Genomic DNA, 21,823 nt, shown 5'->3' with positions numbered 1-21,823 from the left:
CATCTACGAATCGAATGTACTATGTATCTAATATTGACTGAGCATGAGGTCAATATACATGTAGCCTTTAATTTTAATATAGGAAATAAAAGCCGAGTAAAAGACCGAGGCGAAGCCGAGGTCTCTTACGAGGTCTTTTATTTCCTATTGACCAAGTACGAAGTCAATATTAGATTTATCACGACAAACAGTCCGTATTTCAAATTCCAGAACGATAACCTCATGAATCCCGGTTTTATGATTGCACAATCGTTGCACCACCACCTACTCATGCAGTGAAAATGCTGCACTAGGCACCGTTCAACTGCGCAACCCCTAAGCAGTCAAATATAAGCAGTCAATATAGCCCTAAGGAGTGAAATATGCAGGAATATTTGACTGCTTAGGTATGGCAAAAATCTATGCGAGTCAATACTAAGGGAGTGATAATAAATTATAATGTAGACTCAGATCAGTGCAGTGCATCTTTATCAGTGCTGCACGAGAAAATCAACAAAATCGCAAGTCGGGCGCGTGCGCCTGTCAGACACGTAAACACGACAAAGTAACGCTAGTTACAAGACCCCGTGCCGCGCCGGTGGCCGCTGCTGCAAAATAAGTTTTTTTGAAGTTTTTTATGAAATTATTTTTTACTAAGATTATACATGTAGTACACTACGCGAGACACGTAGACTACGTACCTGCTCGTCAGAAGTAGGGCTAGGGGTGTGCGGATAATGCTCGAAAAGGCGGCAGATTCTGCTCGAAAAGCAGTGAAATAATAATTGGCAGAACCGTACAAACCAACAATGGTGGGCAATTCCTCGAATTCTGCTCCATTTCTTTATCCACATACCAAACATGCATGAAACTTACCAGAAAAAGTACCGAATTCTGCCAATTTATCTGCCGGGATTATCTGCATACAATGTACATGTATGCCTATTCAGGACTCAGAAGGGGAGAAGACAACAGAGTACGTACACAAATTATAATTAGGCTTCGGTGGATTATGCTCGCGAAATCATGGATTCTGTCATTATGCTCGCAAAAATCCTCATATTATGCTTTGGAACGCGGGGATACATATCACTTTGTTGTACTTATGGAGCCTAAAGGTTGAGAAAATTGTGCCTTTTTCGTACTTGCAAGTGGCCATAACTTAACTATCTCGATCACCCCTGCTAACGTTATTGCCCCCGCTTGTTTTTCATGATCCATTGCTTCTTGCCTCCCCAGTTAATTTCCATCTAGCTGTTTCTGGCTAGTACCAGTTCTATCGCACTTATCAATCATCCTTATTGGCGTCACGCCATCGTGGAATAAAAGAATAACAATAATACGAGGTTGGTGATGTCCCGACACGGCCATGGGTAGGCCTTCACCACGTCGGAACACCCCATCTACACGTTGGTGGTGTTGTTGCGCCACCGCCGCTATCACTGTTGCTGCTACTGCTTCCGTTGCTGTTGTTGTGGCTGTTATCACCGTTAGGGGTGTGCGGATAATGTTCGAAAATGTGGCAGATTCTGCTCGAAAAGCAGTGAAATTGGCAGAACCATACAAACCTTATGGCGGGCAATTCCTCGAATTCTGCTCCATTTCTTTATCCACAAACCAAACATGCATGAAACTTACCAGAAAAAGTACCGAATTCTGTCAATTTTCTGCCGGCATCATCCGCATATGCCTAATCACCGTTGACGTCGTTGTTTTCTGAACGCTTTTCTGAGAACCTCTTCAGTACCTTTTAAAATATTTGAAAGGTAAGGTGAAGTGAACAACCGTAGTCACTGCTTACCTCCGGTGTTGAAATCAGCCTCGGTTTCACAGGCAGATTCCTCACATCTGTGTCTGACGGCGTAGTTGCCATTGTTAATTAAAGTAAGTCTGCAGTCTGTACTTTGGGCGTTAGACCTTCGTGGTGTTTGGCTTTCTAATCCCTTATCACTTCGCATGCAGCCAGTGGAGAACAGACTTTTAAAAAAACTCAAACGGAACGATTATCGCTCAAACTATACTCTTGAACAAGGGAACTAAAAGACAATCTGAAGCAAGAGCAACAGTTGGTTTTGTAAGTCTGAAGCAGAACGGGTCGACCTACATGTACATGACAATAGCATTGTACACGTACACGTACACGTACACGTACACGTACAAGTAAGTAGTTAGTTACGACATTATGTGTGGGTGTTTATCAGAGAATTACATGTACATGTACATGTACTGTACTGCAATTATTTACATTAATCTTGTACATCATACAGAAGGTTAGAGAACCTGCAAGCATGCGTAGGTGGTACATGTACTTCAAGTATAAGTACTGTACTTGTATTTGATGGCATTAGACTGTATTCACAGCCATTTACAAAAATATCAAAAAAATTCTACGTCACGATGCACGTGATTTCATCATTCCTCTTGCAGTAAAATCCAAAAACCACACGTAAAAAAGTACTGTACTCGTACATGTACATTGTACATGTATTCTGTTCATGCATGCATGACTTCGTGAGATCGAGACACAGTGGCAGTCATTGTTGGCAGTGGAGTCTCCTACGTGTAGCCGTGGAATCCTGGTGCAGTGGTGGTGATGTCGCCCTGTGCGAAAGAGTACCAGTAGTAGTAGTTAGAGTGGCAGTTAGTATTCTATTAGTATTAGCAAGAGTACATAACCGGTTACATATGTACTCTTGGCATTACCTGATAAGAGTAGCGAAGCCTGGCCACCATAGCCTGATAACTGATAACTTCCCTAAGACTCGACGTTCTATCACGAATGGCGAAAAATACATGTGAGTGTGTTTTGCTCAAGTAAAGATGTAAAAAACGATGTACATGATTGTCCATGTAGTATGTTCATGTATGTGTTCTCACTGCTACCGACTCTTACTGCTACTACACTGTAGCTGTTACTCTTACTGCTACTAAGAATCGGAGGAAGAATACAATGTAGTGATTGGCAAGGACATACACTGCACAGAGTAAGAGACAATAATAAGCCTGTCAACAAACAAACGAATATTAACGCTTCTAGCATAGGACATCGCAACCCAAGCCCTGCGAACTGTATCACGCAAGCTGTTTTCACTTCTCAGGCCTAGACGAGAACTAGCACGTACCGTGCAAAGAACTGCAAAGCCAACACGTCCTGTTTCTGTGCACACAACCCAGGGGAAACGTTCTTTTCTTCCAGTTATTATGTTCTACCCTTTTTTCTTTCTTTTCCTTCTCTTGCCATAGCTGGCTAACGCCCCCTCCTTTGCATTGCCTTCTGCCATTGCATATTGGACGGTGAAGTAAAATTAAAATTTAATTTTTTTTGGATACATACTCGCAGAGCTTCCAAACCAGCAAGGCGCAAGGAAGCAGGGCGAACTCCCTTTGCAACCTCTGCGTAATGGACATGCTGTCATGCATGTCATGCAGCTTGGGACCAACAGGAAGCACAGACAGTCCAGTGTAGGGAGTAGTTCGAGTTGCTGCTGATCGCTCTGCTCTCCCTCCCCGTGCAGTTCATAACCCTCAAGTAGCATCACAGATACATCGTATTCTCTCTCCCCCCCCCCCCCCCCGTTTACTCGCAGTTATTAGTATCCTATTCTCTTATTATAGCAATAAAAACTGCTTTATGGCAGTTTTCTAAAAAAAGTTATTGTGTTCTAGTCCATGGACCCCGTCTAAAAAGTAAGAAATTAACGAAATGTGATAGCCAAAAATTAAAATTTCACACAAAGCCTCACAATAATCACAACACTTGAAATGCTGCTTTCAACACTAAACTTGTACTGCACCAACAATTGGCAACATGCAGTCATGCATGCATAGGAAAGAGGATCACGAGGGGAAAAGGTCTTCTACATGTAGCTTTTCATTCTGTGTGTGATTATTGTGAGGTTTTGTGTGAAATTTTAATTTTTGGCTATCACATTTCGTTAATTTCTTACTTTTTAGACGGGGTCCATGGACTAGAACACAATAACTTTTTTTAGAAAACTGCCATAAAGCAGTTTTTATTGCTATAATTTCTTTTGTTTTTTCTGTCACCAATCAATGGAATGCCTTATATCAATATGTAAATGATGGTCTTCACATCATATCAATACCGTATTATATGCATTGATGTGCAAGCCTTTTCTTGCAGAAAATGGCACTATAGTTTTTTTTGTAGCATGTTCTTCTGCGGGGAAACATGTGAGTAGTGGTGGACCGTGGTGATATTTTTTTTATACAGACGTCATTCTGTGCATGTTGCTGTAGCAGAATTTCATGACTGTCATAAAATTGTCTTGCCTTTCAGATATTTCAGATTTCCCCACCCTCGATCAGATTTATTTGAGAAATGGAACCAGGTGCGTGTCGCAGATGTTTTGTTGATTCTGTGTTTATAATGGTTTATAATCATGGGTTATCGTGATAAGGTCATCCTGCATCATACATGTATTGCACTGAAATCGTAATCCTGTTGATGTCGATACAACTTTTGGAAGTAGTTCAATGACCTCAAACTGTTAGTCCACGATTTTCTAAAACAACACAGCAAAGGAGGAACAATAAACATGTATTAAAATGTAAACAAACACATTGCAGAGTCCGACACCTGGTTCCAACAACTACACTGATCCTGAGGACAAAAGGGGCAAAGCTATGGTTGGAGGTACTGAGAGATAAACAAGGCACTCCATAATAATACAATCTTACACATCTTTCGGTGAGTATTAATGATATCCAGTCGACCCTCTTTAGGACGAACACCAAGGGACCGATGGTATTTATTCTGTGAGTTTGTCTAAACCTGTTTTATAACCAGTGAATACAATTATTTCTCCAATAGACATACGAATAGATTTCTTCTACAGCGAAAGATTTTAAGCCACACCAACTCATTGACTAGTCTCGTATGAAACAAATGAGTCACTAGAGAGGTTCTGCAAAACGAAAATGCGTACAAACTTTCGTTCTACATCATGAAGTGCGAAACTTCGCACGAACTTTCGCAACTTTGGACGCGAAAATTGCAGGGAACGCGAAATGAACTCTCGTACACACTTTCGTGAGATCAAGTCATGGCGTACGTGCACTTGGCCTGCGCAAACTACGAAAATGTGCAGAACGCAAAGTTCTTGCAAAAATTCGTACACACTTTCGCAAGGACTGTCGCGAAATTTCGTTCGAATTTTCGTTTTGCAGAACCTCTCTACTGAACGTTTCTTTAGCAACATGACGGCAACTGAAACAGCAACAGAGAAAGTACGATACATGTACAGCACATTCTTGCAGGTACTACAAAGAGATTGCAGATCGTAATTCTTGCTTTGGCGGCACGAAACTTTATTCGGGGCAGTGCAATCTCGGCGGTACTCACAAATAATTAATCAAAAAGCCCAGACTCGAGTAAACAAATCCAATCATACAAGTACGAGATCTTCACGAGACTGCACGCATTGGCTTGTTTCGTATGAAGCAAACAAGTTTACTGAACCTCTCCACAATGGAGATTTTCCCTGATATGCGAATTTATTTTGCAAACTCGGTCAATGGGTCCTTGAACCTTTCCCTCCAGATTGGGAACTGCCAACGATAGTATGCCACTGACCAGTGCCTTACTTGTAACGTATCAATGTACATTCAATGAATATGAGTATTTCGACAACACATCTAACATAAGCCTTACCGTCAAGAAGGTGAACTCGCGTTCTTCGCACACTGTAGACAAGGGCAAAGAGATAAAAATGGATCTAAATCCGAATAAAATCAGCGCACGTTTCCGTAAATGAAAGGGTGAGCATAAGCAAATGAATCGAAGGAAACCGGTCAACTCAGAGATCACCTGTCATCGAGTATTCCGTAAAAGGAGGCCTCGGCAGCGGAAAAGCTAAATTTAGAAAAGACATCCTGTCAGCTTTTCCATTATTTATTGCATTCCGCCCAAAATCAGCACACTTTTCGTAAATGAAAGAGTCAACACAAGCAAATGAATCAAAGGGAACTGGTCACCTCACCTGTCATTGAGTAATATTCCGCGAAAGGAGATCTCAGCAGCGCCGAAACGAAAAAAGCCAGGCCAGGAGACGAAATATCCAAAACAGCTCATACAAGAAGAAGTTCCAAAGGAGGAAGTATTAGTTAGTTCCTCGCGCATGCACATCCGAACACGGAGTACGGACTGCACTGCAACACAATGTCTGCCGTGCAAGTGCACAGCACGCGGCTACCACCCGTTGGTAGATCTAATACCGAGCACTTTACGTAGAGACTTACGTAGCCTAAGTGAAATACCGAGCACCTTACGTAGAAACTTACGTAGCATAGCGGTGTCGTTTTTCTTGCCATGTGAACACAATAATAGAAAAGCTGACAGGATCGCTTTTCTAAACTATGTGCTTCCATAGCTTTTACTATGTTCTTCCATAGCCACATCTAGGCTAAGCCTTCGCCGTCATTTTATTGGGCCGTCATCCCGTTTGAATGTGCGAAGTGAAATAAAAACCAACCAACCAACCAAAACCAGTGTCCTCATACACTAGGCTGTGTGGCTCATATACACTACATGTACTATGATGTAGGCTGTGTGCTTGTACATGTTTACACTTACTTGTAGTTGTACTCTTAGACAAGGTAGCTGTCCATGCCATTGACTATCTGGTCATACTGGTTGACAGGTAAAAAGTAACATCAGTAAGATCAACTTTTTACTTGTCATTCGTTGTCAGCGCTTATCCAAATGCGCCTGCCATCTGCCATGTGCGTTACTTTTCACGATCAGGCGCAGCTTTGTCCACCCATCAGCACCCATCGTGGACCAATTGGGAAGTTGCCGTTGACTATCTGGTCATAATGGTTGACAGGTAAAAAGTAACATCAGCTGATCAACTTTTTACTTGTCATTCGTTGTCAGCGCTTATCCAAATGCGCCTGCCATCTGCCATGTGCGTTACTTTTCACGATCAGGCGCAGCTTTGTCCACCCATCAGCACCCATCGTGGACCATCGACCTGTGCGTACATACATGTACGCAGTCTGCTGTAGAACATGATGATGAATTCCACCGTCAAGGTCGCGAAAGTAACATAAGGTAGTTGGTCGTTCCCAACACTAGCTGGAGCTCACGTTTTCAGCCCGTCGACTTGACTCGCGACTCAGCGACTGACACGCAGCGCTGCTCAGCGCACGGCAGGTCCATGGAACCTTCGAGGCAACTCGGCAAACCTACAAGAACGGACAGCACCACTCCCTGTTCAATACACAGTGTTTCGGTGCCCTCATCAGTTGAGCTTGAGTTGGCTGAGAAAGTAATTTTTTTAGTTTGTGTCTGAAGTGCACCACGACGTCCACGTCGCGTTTCTCCCGGCCCGAAAATCACCAGGGATACTTACGGTTACACGTACACTGCAAGGACGCTCCGTTTCCAGCGCAACAAACAAACACCTCATGAACACTAGATACATGTAGCAACGTAGCTCGTTGTTGTAACGTGACGCTGTGGATCCTCGGTCATTCGCAAACCAACTACTACTACTACTAGTAGTACTAGTAGTACTCAGTACTACTACTAGTACTAGGTAGTTGTAGCCAGCCCGCGCAGGGCACAACACTCACCAGTGCGAAATAGTGGTGCAGTAGCGATATAGGCGATAATATAATTATAATTTTATTATACTTGTCTGATGATTGCGTGAGCATGAAACTTAAAGTAGCAGCAAACAAACCTTGATTGTCCTTGTTGTTCTGTTGTGTATACTTGTAATACAAGTAATATAATTATACTATTACTATTAGGAGCTGTCTACATCTGCTTTGTTTCAATGTCCAGCATAAGCGAACGTGTGGATCAAGCATAACTGCTTGGTTGACGCTGCCGCGGGAATGCGTATAATAATAATAATTAGGAAGATGGTTGCTCGAACACTGGAGCTCGAGCTTCCCCCCCCCCCCGAGGGAGTGGTGCTTTCTTGTGGGTTTTGCGGGTGGAAGGTTCTACGGCCTTCTCATGTGCTCTGGATGGAGTCAGTCAAGTGTCAAGTCAGGTCGGGGGAAAAAGCGTGAGCTTCATTGCGGGAGCAACCAACAAATTTCTTCCTTGACTAAATACCTGATTTTATCAAACATTGTTGGTTCTCTTGCTTTTGTTGTATACTGTGGAGAGTGCTAGTCGTCGGGCCCCTTGGATAAAAAATTAAGTAAATTATCGTGTCCGTTCCCGAAGGGAACTCACGACGGCCGCTAACACCCGGTAAACCTGGTTTACCGGATTAACCTTTGGATGTACATGCACATGTGTAAAAACGGATTAACAAGCTGTATTCACTGCTCACCTCTGATGTTGAAATCCACCTCAGCTACAGCCTGTCATGTGCACGTCGGTCTCGCATAGAGCAGTACCTGGACGGTCTCTGGTATCGTTGTGCTGTTGACATTTGTGTTCAGTCATAAACTTCGACCACAGGTGCACGCAGGTCTCGTACCGAGATACCACGTAGCCTATAGTACAGGGATGTCTCTGGTATCTTTTACTGTTGAGCTGTACTATTGTTGAAATAATCATTGGGCTCTGCGGGCCGGAGTTATGTTTCCCCATCCCTTTACAACGTACTGTTAGCAGGAGTAAGCGCAGTAAAATCAACGGAACAACTAACAGTCAAACTGTACTCTATTGAAAAGGGAAGCAAATGGGGTCAAGAGCAGGTTTTTGTTGGCTTGCAGTTGTACTTGTAGTTGTAGTGGACTGGCGAGGATTCAGACAAGGTGAAGTCGCAGAAGCAGGTAAAATGGCGTCGTGCCTGTTTGCGTGGAATAGTTTGAACTCAGCGTTAGAAGAGGTTTTGTATGTGGGAAGGTCTACCTAGAGAGAGATTGATGTTTTAGACAAAGATTGAGATAGGTGAATGAAAGAGCGGGCTTGCAGTCACGTAAAAAGGTTTGGGGGAAATGCTATGTTAGCGTTATCTGTGTGGTGTTATCGCTACGCCTATGTTATGATTACACTGCAGTGAAGCGAAGATACTAAAAAATACAGCCATGTACATGTAGTTCTCGTACTCGGGGGAGTCGTAGGTTTCAGGCTGGATGCTTGCACTCTAATCATCGTATGAGTATGAGCTACACTGGCTGAGGCTGCGTTTACACGACAACGATTGAAAACGATTTGCGTTTACACGACAACGAAGTAGGACCTAAACGGAACGAAATCGTTGCGTTTACTACTATCGTTTACACGACAACGCCCGAAAACGATACCTAAGCGGAACGAAATGGAAACGCACTTCAAAGTGTTTTGAAACGTTTTCAAAACGTTTTCGTTCTCGTGTAAACGGTGAAAACAGTGAAAACGATTGGAAACGGAGCGCGGTCATGGAAACCATTCCGCGCGGGACTATATTTCGCGGGAAATACCCAACCCTTGCGACCACCAGTCGTACTAACTCCAACTAACGTTTTGCTTCCCGCCCTTGTGCAAAGCCAGCACGTGCTAACTCCAGCCTGATCGCCCGTTTTCCGTTTTCGTGTGAACGGTTCAAAACGATTTGCCGTTCTCGTGTGAACGGTTTGAAAACGATTCGAGGCCAGCCCGTTTTCGTTCCGTTTCGTTTCGTTCCGTTTCGTTTCGTTCCGTTTCGTTTCGTTTCGTCTCCGTGTAAACGCAGCCTCAGGCTGCTATCTACAGCTAGCTAGCTGTACCGCCTACTGCTAGAACTGGTACTTACCCACGCCCGCACACGCCGGCACCAAGCTAGTCCTTGCATGACTGGAACACAAGAAGAGTGACAAAGATCAAGTGTCAAACCATCCAAGCCTACAATTATGTGTACTATCCGCATCATCATGACTGTAGAGGAGTGTAGTATAGAGACTCTATATATACTACAAAGCAGACTCAGCGAGGACGTTCAGGTTGGTTGTGACAACCAACCTGAACGTCCTCCACTGAGTCTGCTATGTACTAAGCTCTGTCTCTGACATTGAGCACCCCTGACACTTTGTCACTCTTCTTGTGTTCCAGTCATGCATATGCGCATGGACTAGCTTGGCGTGTGCGGGTGTGGGTAAGTCCCAGTACATGTACCAGCGGTAGGCGGTACAGCTAGCTAGCAGCCTGAGCTAGTGTCGTTCATAGTCATCGATCATCATGGTCATACGATGACGATGACGATGTGTAGACACAGCATTGTCGTTCGTTTCGTCTGGCTTGCACGAGTAAAGCTACATGCATGCGGGTGGGAATTATTATGTCCTTGTAATGCGACAAATCGTAACCTTTTTTCCTGACTAGAACCATGACATTGATTTTTTTAAATTTGTGTAGCACTGCAGAGCGAATACAAGTACACGTTCGCGGCCGGGCGGCACTGCTGTACTGTGTCACATAATCATTGTGTGTGGCCAAATGATCTGAGTTTGATAGCATTGACAGTTTTCTCACAGATGGTAGACATAACAGGTTTACGCAAGGAACTATTCTTAGTTAAAGCCGTTGTTGATGTGGTGACACTGACAGTGCTCTGCACGCACATGTCCTGCTAGCTCCATTGCTGGCTATACTATGCATGCAGCCATTGTGAGCGCATAAAAATAAATACGACTGCATGACATTGCAAAATTGCTGTCCTGCCGCGACATGCTTCCTCGAATCCTCGCTGCCATCTCCATGCTGATGTCGACTCACCTACTTCAAATCTATCATTTTTGCCAGAATTTTTGTATACTTCTATTTAATAGTATTAGTTCCCGTTTGTCTCTTTCCCTCAAACTAGTGAAGATTAGTTACATAACTAATACTTGATACTACCCGTATTAAATTTTGTCAGTTGCTCAGAAACCACGGCTACATAGGCTGTTCAAACGTGCCGCTCGGGACGTCTGCAAGTCTCCACCGTGCCCGTGGAGCAGCACTGCTCCCCTGCTAAATCGAATGCATGTATGTGTACATGTACATGTAGGTGATACTCCGAGATAACCTGTTGTTGTTGTTGTTGTTGTTGTTGTTGTTGTTGTTGTTGTTGTTGTTGTTGTTGTTGTTGTTGTTGTTGTTGTTGTTGTTGTTGTTGTTGTTGTTGTTGTTGTTGTTGTTGTTGTTGTTGTTGTTGTTGTTGTTGTTGTTGTTGTTGTTGTTGTTGTTGTTGTTGTTGTTGTTGTTGTTGTTGTTGTTGTTGTTGTTGTTGTTGTTGTTGTTGTTGTTGTTGTTGTTGTTGTTGTTGTTGTTGTTGTTGTTGTTGTTGTTGTTGTTGTTGTTGTTGTTGTTGTTGTTGTTGTTGTTGTTGTTGTTGTTGTTGTTGTTGTTGTTGTTGTTGTTGTTGTTGTTGTTGTTGTTGTTGTTGTTGTTGTTGTTGTTGTTGTTGTTGTTGTTGTTGTTGTTGTTGTTGTTGTTGTTGTTGTTGTTGTTGTTGTTGAATTATTTTATTCTCATGATGGCCTGTGGCCAATAAGAGAAGTTGTTGTTGTTGTTGTTGTTGTTGTTGTTGTTTGGCTTTATTTAGAGTGGAGTTCCCTTGTTTTTGACCTACACTTCCACAACAGGTTTCTGTGCACTTCAATAATGTTTTGTTTCATCTTGCGATGTTTGCATGATGCTTGTACTGTAGTATCCTATTTCAGTCCTGTTTTGCTGGAATGCCGTCAACCCACATTCAAGGAGGCCAAAGCAACTAACTTGCTTGTGGTCCCGCCTGCTAGCACTGCTCGTTCTGCTAAGCGCTTTTATTTATTTATTTTTTATTGAAAAACCACAAACCTTCAGACATGTGAATGTGCACATGATATACAGTGTACATACATGTACATACATGTATGTATCGAGAAGGCAGCACAGAAACGGCAGTGGTGGTGAGGCCTGGGCAGCTCGTCCGACCGTGGGTCTCGGAGTCAACACTGGGCAGACGCACCGGGGGGGTAGCTTAGGAAATAAGGGATGGAGCCAGCGTGATCATAGTATGTAATGCATATGCAGAAGTAATGATTATGTTAATCTTAAAAACAATAGTGAGGTGGACCTGCGCAGAGGAAAGGCATCATGGACATGATCTACATGTACGTGTATGACATATACAGTGTACATGTAAGTGAGCTAGGGCACATCATACACACACATATACGCGTGTTCAAAATAGGAGATCAAACTAATAGGCGTTCGCCGGCGTTGGGTAATCTTGAAATAAAGATATTAATATTATTAAAGAGATTATTATCATACGGTCACATAAACACCACATACCAACCATGTACACACACACACATACACATACACACACGCACACACACACACACACACACATGCTCGCACGCACAAACCTTTGACCTTGACCTTTGACGCCCCATCTCCAGTGGAGATGATAGGCTACTGAGTTGGGCAGTACTTGATGTGACGCACACACACATGCACACACACATACACACACACACACCACATGCACACACGCACGCACACACACACACACGTGCACATGCACACAGACGCATAGTCATTGTACATAATATTTGTGCACAGACTCACTCTCTCACAGTAACGTCCACAAACCACCACGCCGAGTCCCTACAGCCGGTCGGTCGCCCAGTCCCAGTGGCTGGAGCGCAGGAATCGGTGGACGCTGCACTTGAAGGACTGCATCCTCTTCTGGTCGGGCTGATCCAGGAGGTGTTGGCGAGGCAACTGGTTCCAGGTGTCCAGCACTCCTTCAGGGAACGACCGGCGGACGTTGTTGCGAGAATTGGCTGGGATATCAGACTGCAGCTGGTAGTGGTGGCCGGCCGCCACCCGCGCCTGCTGCCTGTTGTTGGCAGGATGTTCCGCCTAACGCACGCTGGAGCCATTTTGTGCAATGGATTGCCGTCAGCAGCAAAATGTTCAAATAGGTACTTGTACTAGTATTAGGATTTCAAATCTCAAGCCTTGCAGTAATAATATTATTAGCTACGTGGGTTTTCCATAGCTGAGTGGATTCATATCTGTTCGTAACAACCAACCTTCCGTTTTCTTTTCTTTCTTTTTCTTATCTTTACTTTTCCACAATATCCTATTTAAATTTTTAATTTAATAACAGTGGGTCCAATGTTATTAGATTATATTATATTATTATGCCTGTTTTGATTTCCACTATAAATGAAGCTTAGTATTCAACAACAACAAAAATAACAACAACAACAACAACAACAACAACAACAACAACAACAACAACAACAACAACAACAACAACAACAACAACAACAACAACAACTACAACAACAGCAACAGCAACAAAAGCAACAACAACAACAACAACAACAACAACAACAACAACAACAACAACAACAACAACAACAACAACAACAACAACAACAACAACAACAACAACAACAACAACAACAACAACAACAACAACAACAACAACAACAACAACAACAACAACAACAACAACAACAACAACAACAACAACAACAACAGCAACAGTAACAACAACAACAACAAAAACAACAACAACAACAAAATTGGAGAAAAGCACCACGCTTTCTCTCTTGAGAGTTCGCCTGATTTCATTAAATTATTTTATGGAACGAAATACATGTACATGCCCAGGGTAGGATCCTGAAAGTGAGAAAACTCAACTGTAGCCATCCACTATACTCATACATCTCAAAGTGAAAAGACTCAACTGTAGTCATCCACTATACCCATGCATCTCAAAGTGAGAAGACTCAGCCATCCACTACACCCATACATCTTCACGACCCTACGAAAAAAGAGATACTGGGGCGGGGGAGGGTTGGGAAGAATAGAATGAAAGTGTGTGGCTAGGTGTTGTGGTCAAAATTCCACCTGAATCAAAGTATTTGTCACCGATTATGTAATCTCTGTTTTATCAGCAGGATACACGCGACCAGCACCATTGTTGGCCAAGGTGCTGGACATATCGACAGCAATGCAGCAGGTGGGAATTGCCTAGGCCTACACTATTCTTGCACAAGGGAGCATCCAAACGCATGTCCATGGGTGGACAGCTGTTCATGCCTGTACGCATTTAACTTAATTCAGTGCCAGCAATATCATAAATAGCTGCATTTCCGCAAGTGTGATGATGGTGTCAGTCTCGATTACGCTATTCATGGAACAACCAGATACTTAAAAAATGTAAGTGAGTGAGGAGTGAGAGATAGATTTACAGATAGAACAGATAGATAGATACGCAGCGTTACAACGTATGTTTATATAATTGGTGAAACCATTCTTTTGACCTTTGTGGTTACGCTCCGCCCCTGTGGTGTTGAGCACTGTTGAAACCTGGGTATACCCACTTATGCAGATAGATAGATAGATAGAGAGAGAGAGAGAAAGAGAGAGAAATAGAGAGAGAGAGAGAGAGAGAGAGAGAGAGAGAGAGAGAGAGAGAGAGAGAGAGAGAGAGAGAGAGAGAGAGAGAGAGAGAGAGAGAGAGAAAGAAAGAGAGAGAATGAGAGAGAGGGTGAGAGAGAGAAAGAAAATGAGAAAGAGGGCGAGAGAGAGATAGAGAGAGATAGATAGATAGAGAGAGAGAGAGAGAGAGAGAGAGAGAGAGAGAGAGAGAGAGAGAGAGAGAGAGAGAGAGAGAGAGAGAGAGAGAGAGAGAGAGAGAGAGAGAGAGAGAGACAGAGAGAGAGACAGAGACTGAGAGACAAAGAAACAGAGAGAGAGACAGAGAGAAGAAGTGAGGGACGGAGACAGAAGGGGGGGGGGCAGAGAGTGAGAGAAAGAGAGGACATATGAAACAAATACAATATTATATATCCGGTATCTTGTGTACAGTCCTTTTTACCGGTTTTTTTCCGAATACCACAGAACCATCAGATGCTGCACGGCAGGGGTGGTGGCATATTGGAGGCTCCTCCGACCAAAGGTCTCGGAATCATCATTACTCCTGTGCGCCGATACATAGGAGAAAAGAACATGTGTATCCAGAAGGGAAGCACCGGCTTTGCAAACGATAATGTGGAGAATTTGAGATTGAGATAGGACATAACCCTTTGAGAGCCGATTGAAAATTTCAAAATTCTGCATATTTTCATGTTCTTTAGGACGTAACTTCAGTTCTACTCACTCAATCTTCTCAATCTTGGGCTTCCTGGAAAGGTCTCCGCGAGAGGAAGAGACTGAGGTCACGCATGATGACCAGGACGCCATATCTCCAGCGCCGGAGAGCAGCGAACTAGCGAAAACTGCTTGAAATGCGTGCACTTTCGTCCTGCTCCAGCATTTTCATTTTTCTTGATCGCAGAGTTTCGATTTTTTCGCTGTGTACCCTTGGAAATACTACCAGTGAAACCCACGCAAATTTGAGTAACTCAGCGCGAGGAAAAGTCTCAAAATTCTCAACTTTCGAGTTGCACTCCCACGCTTTTCAAGTGCCGCGATCGCGGCTGAACTTACGAGCGATTTATCTCAAGAACCGTTGATCGCAGCGCGTCGCGGATGGGTTCTACGGCACGCTGAGAGTTTTCTCTTCAAGGTAGATATTTGGATCGTTGAATTTGAGCTAGTTTTGACCGAGTTACGGCCAGTTGAAGTCTCACAGTCGAGTGTGTAGAATTCTACACATTCAAGTATGGGTCGGCTCGGCTTTGCAAACGATAATGTGGAGAATTTGAGATTGAGATAGGACATAACAATAGTAAACTCCCCCCCCCCCTCCCCCGGTACTTCGAAGTACTGAGAAAGAAGGAAAGATGAAGTACAATCCAATTGGCCAAGAGTCGAGGAAGCCCGTAATTGCCAGAGTTAACTATTGGCATTGCTTCATAGGCCAGAGTGCCCTCTGCGGCGATGCAACAACCACAACTACAACAGCACACAGGAAGAAACACGTGGGCTGCAACACACTTTAGTAGTTGTACGGTCAACAGTCTTCTTGCCACACCGTTCCATGGCGGTCAGCAGTTTCTGTTTTGTCAGTTTCTTTTCTCGCTGCGACCTTGGCAATGTGGAAAGTAGGTAGCTTCCCAGGTCACCGTAGAGAACATCCCGATTTGGGCGACTAGACTGGGGTAGAGTGTTCCAGAACTCGTCATACTCTATGACAGCCATGAAGTAATCCTCCAATTGCCATACACGCAGTCTACCTTTGATCAGAAGCTTGAGAACGGAGTGAAGCTCTGCTACCTTTGCCGTGAAGTTGATCCAATTCTGAGTGGCCAACACGTCATCGCTGAGTTTGCTGCTATACTCGTGGACTACTAGGCAGTCGTATGGGTTATAGCTCCACCAAGTAGTAATGTGTTCAGGAAGTGTTGGTATCAGATTCTCACATTTTAGTGATGAGAGCAATGTTGTATCCCTCCTTGCAACGCTTTCGAAGCATTTAGCAATCTCCACTAGCCGGCAGGAGCGGCTCACGTAGGGCAAGTATGACGCGGTTTCCGAAATATCGTGTTCCAATTTTTTAAGGATATCTGTTTGGTATTCGACTTCGGAGCCAGACATCTCAAACAACAAACTCGTCACTTCTTCTAAACTGTACATATGCTGTCCACCGACTCCACATTTCTCCTCAATCAATGAAGTTGAAAGGTTAGGTAGGTAGGAACAAAGGACGTCTGGTTCAAGCCAGAGCGTGTTGATCAAAGACTCTGATAGCCGTGGGCTGGTCCGCATTATAGTGTGGGCCCTTGTTGTAGGCGGCGTCAACGCCAGGCTGGACAATTGCACAATCATTCTATCCCTTTGTTTGAAGACCGTTCTATGGTCATGGCGATCATGGCTATCAACAACGTCTGTCCAGTATATGCTTTGATGTATGCTGGATACTCTGGTGGCGATGCAGAGAAGCCTGGCAAATCTGATATATGAGACTTTCAAATAAGGACTAATCTGATAGCGATTCTGCATGCATGGGACGAAACAGAAGATAACATCATGATCAACAGGTATACGCTGCGAAAAGAGACAGCCGGTTATCTGTTTAGTTGATGGGTGATACCAAGAGTATCAAAAAAGTATTCTTTCTAGACCAAAGAGTGGTATATTTGATAAAATTTAATAACGATAGAAATATTTACGATACTTCTCCAGACGTTTCGTTGTTCTGAACAACGAACCGTCTGGAGAAGTATCGTAAATATTTCTATCGTTATTAAATTTTATCAAATATACTCTCTCTCTCTCTCTCTCTCTCTCTCTTTCTCCACCCCCCCCCCCTCTCTCTCTTTTTCCTCATCCATTCTACCTCACCTTCTCTTGTCTTTATCGCACTAAATCACCCCCTTCTTTTAGGCTATGGTGCGCAAGCTCACGTTAACGCCGAGACCATAAGTCGGTGTTGTGGGCTTGCCTCACCAGCACAGGCTTGCTTTGCAGCCCCTACTCTCCCTGCTGTTTTGTCATTGTATACTCTGTTGTCTTCTCCCCTTCTGACGAGTAGGTTGTGTACTTAGTAAAAATAAAAAAAATAAAAATACCACTCTTTGGTCTAGAAAGAATACTTTTTTGATATTACAATGAGAGTGGATAATCAACGGCTTGTCCACCAACTCTTTGATACCAAGAGTCCATACTCCCCCATACCAGAGTGCGCAACTGGGATGGGGTTGTGGGACGGCGTAATCCGTGCTGCATGTACGTCATTTGTTGGGGTAGGACTTGCGTCATTCCGTCGCCGCGGTCCACCATGTACATGCACCACGGAAACACTTCCCCTACGCATGATGTCACACCTGATTTCGCCGTCCCAGATCTGATCAGTGAAGTAACTAAACTCAGTTGCGCACTCTGGCCGATTATGGAGTATTGGTGGTACATGTACTTGTACTGTGATATCCACAAAGGCACACAATGGAAACCTTGGCAAATTAATTCCGTTGTGACTCAGAGTTTCATGGCTGAACCAAACATCAGACAACGAGCACTTTTGCAGAACGAGCAGTTTTGAGCACTTTTGCAGAACCAAAGCATATTGCCTCTGTGTAATGTGATATCCTCTTTTACGAGCAAAAATTAGCACAATGGATTAAAATTCAATACAACAGTATGTCAGTTTGGTCAGCGCATGAACTACTTATCAGGGAGCATTCTACACATGTGTAACATAAACTTTGGGAACATCCTATGCACAGTGGTAAGACCTATGCACTGTATAGACAATATCCTATGCACAGTGGTAAGACCTATGCACTGTATAGACATGCATTCCACAGAGTACTTTTTAAACATTAATTGAGGCAGAAAATCCCTGCGTTTTGACAATCAACACGAACACGTATGTTAGTAGGTGGGCCAGGTTAGAGGGCAGGATTTGATAATCCAGCATCTTTGTTTATCCAGCAGAAAATGCCGTCGCAAAAGGCGCCGGATTAGAGAGGGACGACTGTATTCTTTTAATTTTAAAAGAGACTCTCTGTGATATCCATCATGATGCCTGTGGTGAATCATTGCAATAAACAAAGTTTAACTTTTCCAGTACAATCCTTCTGATGAGATGGTTACTGAACCATACCTAATAGTGTGATGGTATGGGTTGAATGACCAACTCAGGCTACTTTCACATTGCGTATAGTCTGTTTGTCTACCCAGAAACGTATAAAACATTTGATAGGCCTTTATCTATGTAAAGTAGGGTGTCCCCAGGTTACGTCTTAATATTTTTTTAATAACATCCCTATGCTTTTCTTGCCTAGGTCATCAAGGCATAAAAGCATAGCGTAGGGCCCTGAGCCTCCAAGCTCTCTCGTTATTTGACTAGGGGAGTCCCAACAGGCATGGCCTTGTTACAGGTAACCCTAGGTTAATCTTAGTGAGGTGAGCAAAAGTACCAGCAGATTGTGCCTGACGACAGTTTAGAGGAAGAGCACTCCACGGACCTGCCGCCAGAAAAGAAACTGAGCGCAGTCCATACCCAATATGTACAGTAGGTAATACTAAGGCAGCTGTATCCTGGCCACGAGTACGAGCATTTGTGTGCGGGCTAGCTGAACACAGTAGAAACAGTGATTGAAGGAGGGGGCTAGCAATTGATGACAAACAGCGATAGAGCAAAACGTATAGTTTCAAATTAACTCTTTGCTCAAATGAATACAGATGACACCGTTGTGGAACTAATGCAGTTGGGGTCATTCTATACAAACCAAATGCCGTCTTCATCGCAATATGGCCTGCCTGCACTGAGCCCAGCCCTGTACCTGACCTGTAAAGGTCATTTCCCCTGTCTCTACTGTGAAATACCTCCGTATACTAATCGATGAGCATCTAACGTTCCGCCCACAAGTCGAAAAGGTGTGTTCAGCGCTCTTTTGCTAAACTAGCCTGTTTTGTACATGGCCGTCGCAATTTCTCAGCTACAGCTCAGAGAACTTTCTACTTGTACAGTCTAATCTCTAGAATATGCAAGTAAGGCCATCATTTTTATAGCTATGTTTCGCGTCGTCCGCATGCATACGTTTTGATTTTTTTCGGAAAAAAATAAAAATCAAACATGCACAGTGAGTGTACGATTGTGCGAGTCATCAGTGTGGACAGGTTGCATACGGCGAAGCTGGGATTCAGAAATGGCCTCTAGCCTAGGCCAGCGTTGGTTAATCGTTTGTTCGGCATATGGGAGCAATATTCTATGAGCTTACACCAGACCGCATTGATCGCCTAAGCTGAGAGGATGCGTCGTTCCGGAGCTCTTTGCACCGCTGCTGAAGTCTGAGTACAATATTCCAGCGAAGCACCATGACCAACGGTTGCCTCCTCTGTCCAAAGTGAATATTTACTCATTCTGATAACCCAGATGCTGTGCTTCGATGTACGATTTTTCTTTCGAATGTACACCATGCACGAGCTATTGTGCTATGTTCAGTGCATACACATCGATGATGATCATGATGAGCCTTTTTTATTATTTTGCAATTTTTTATTTTTTTCCACCTCTCGCATATGATTCTGGAAGTTGAACAGACGCGAAACATAGATACAAAAAATGATGGCCTAATGCGTATGTGCACTGTTTGAAAACTACCCTATCTCTTAATTTGCTGGCCCAAAATCCTATATATAGGATTTGAAAATGTGTGCCTTTTATGCCGTTGTTATTGGTCATCACGACCAATAATAACGGCATAATGATTTTCATGGAAGTTGTAAATATGTTTGAGGCATGAATGTTTACATTTTAGATTCATGGGGCGATAATATTTCTGATGAATACCCATTTTCAGCAATAATTGGAAATTTGAGCATAATTGTTCAGCTGCTGTCATGGAAAGGACTGAAGCAGTGAATGTGCAGAATAACACTGCAGGTGTGGCACGGGGTGGTTTCATGACGACATATCGCACATGCCGTCATGAAACTACCAGTTTTAAGGATAAAACAAGGTCCAATAAAATCTCAAATCCTATATATAGGATTCGAAAATAGGGCACAGGCCTTAGTAATATTGGGCAAGGAGATGAGCCTGAGATGTTAGTGTTTGAAAAAATTATCTTAGTCAACTCTCGATATCTACTAAGACCTAGCAAGGAAGAATTGGTCACATACCTTTTGCTATTCTCATGCCACACCCATTTTGAGTTGAAAAATATGACCAAAATCCTATATATAGGATTTAGCAAATTAAGAGATAACAGGCCTTATCACTCCCTTATTATTGACCCCCACAGAAACTTGTGATCTCTAAGCGGTCAAATATCAGCATATATTGACCGCTTATATTGACCACTTATTATTGACCACTTAGCCCGAGGACTTAGAACTTTTTCCTCAACTTAGAAAAAAACAGAACTGAAAGAAGAAAAATCTGAAGCCAAATGCTGGGATTCGAACCCAAACTGTCAGATTCTCAGTCAAAGGACTTGGGAAACATACTACAAGAGACAACTGAAAACTTCGGTTTACACAGAAGTAATGTCCAATGTAAACGGCATATGTACATACTAGTATACTATTACAATAGTATTCCTTTCTTCCTATAGCAAAAACAGTTTTAGGTGTATGCTTTGTCGTGATAAATCTATATTATTGCCCTCATAATCGGTCAATATATGAAATATATTGACCTCTTTAATCGTGCAATAATAGATACATATAGTCGCGCGTTCCCATAACCAATCAATTTCAAAGGGGCCTGTCAGCAGAAAGTCCTACTCCAACAATACAAGGTTGGAACCAGCAAGTACAAGAGAAGAAGCTAGGAAGAACTGTCTAGAAGAGGAACGTCTTTCCGAACTCCTTTGAGCAATATAATTGAAACCAAGTTTCGGCAAAGAAACATCACACATTAGGCCATGGTAAAAATTATCTTTGATTCTCAAGTACGCGCGCACCGATTTTGGCGGCGCACCGACGATTTTTTTAAATTTCTTTGCATGCATATGCGCATGAAAACGGTCAATGCGAAAGGCATGAATCAGGGAGTTGTAAAATACCGGTATTTTTCTACTCCCTGGCCTCAATATATGAACATGTGACCATGAACATTTGTGTGACCCTATCTTTGGAAATAAAAAAATTGTGAGAAATATAATAAAAAATCACTCGCTCGCACCGATTTTCACAGGCTCATGACCTGAGAATCAACTATATTTTTTACCATGGCCTTACTTACCTCACATAGACGCCTGAATGTGTTTTCATTGTGCAGCAGCTCCCGGACGTGTCTCGTAACTCCGCATAGCTGAAAGATGTCAGCAAATGACAACATAGGTAGAACTATAGCTTGCCACACATCAAAAAGAACACTGTCCAGTCCTTGCTCGACTAACTCTTGCTCCATTGCTTTGCAGATCTTCAGTTCAGTTACATGTACATGCAGGGAGCCTGTTATATCAGTTACTGGTGTCTCTTGCTACAGCAGTACAGGTCTTCTTGCGCGCATCTGTAATCATCGTCTTCAACAGCAGCTAGACGTACACCCAGTCCAGTCTTACCTAG

At 43.2% G+C, this 21,823-nt stretch overlaps 1 protein-coding gene across 1 annotated transcript; it reads right to left on the bottom strand.

The window, feature by feature from the left end:
- Positions 1 to 15,603: 15,603 nt before the first annotated feature.
- On the bottom strand, positions 15,604 to 21,823 carry LOC135825067 (uncharacterized). The gene is made up of 2 exons (XM_065337806.1): positions 21,498 to 21,823; positions 15,604 to 16,798 (listed from the first exon to the last, which is right to left on the bottom strand). Exons 1-2 carry the CDS (start codon positions 21,663 to 21,665, stop codon positions 15,758 to 15,760), a joined length of 1,209 nt encoding a protein of 402 aa, XP_065193878.1. The 5' UTR covers positions 21,666 to 21,823; the 3' UTR covers positions 15,604 to 15,757.

This window comes from Sycon ciliatum, chromosome 9, assembly GCF_964019385.1.
Source record: "Sycon ciliatum chromosome 9, ocSycCili1.1, whole genome shotgun sequence".
Taxonomy (NCBI): domain Eukaryota; kingdom Metazoa; phylum Porifera; class Calcarea; order Leucosolenida; family Sycettidae; genus Sycon; species Sycon ciliatum.
This window is presented reverse-complemented; position numbering and strand designations above follow the sequence as displayed.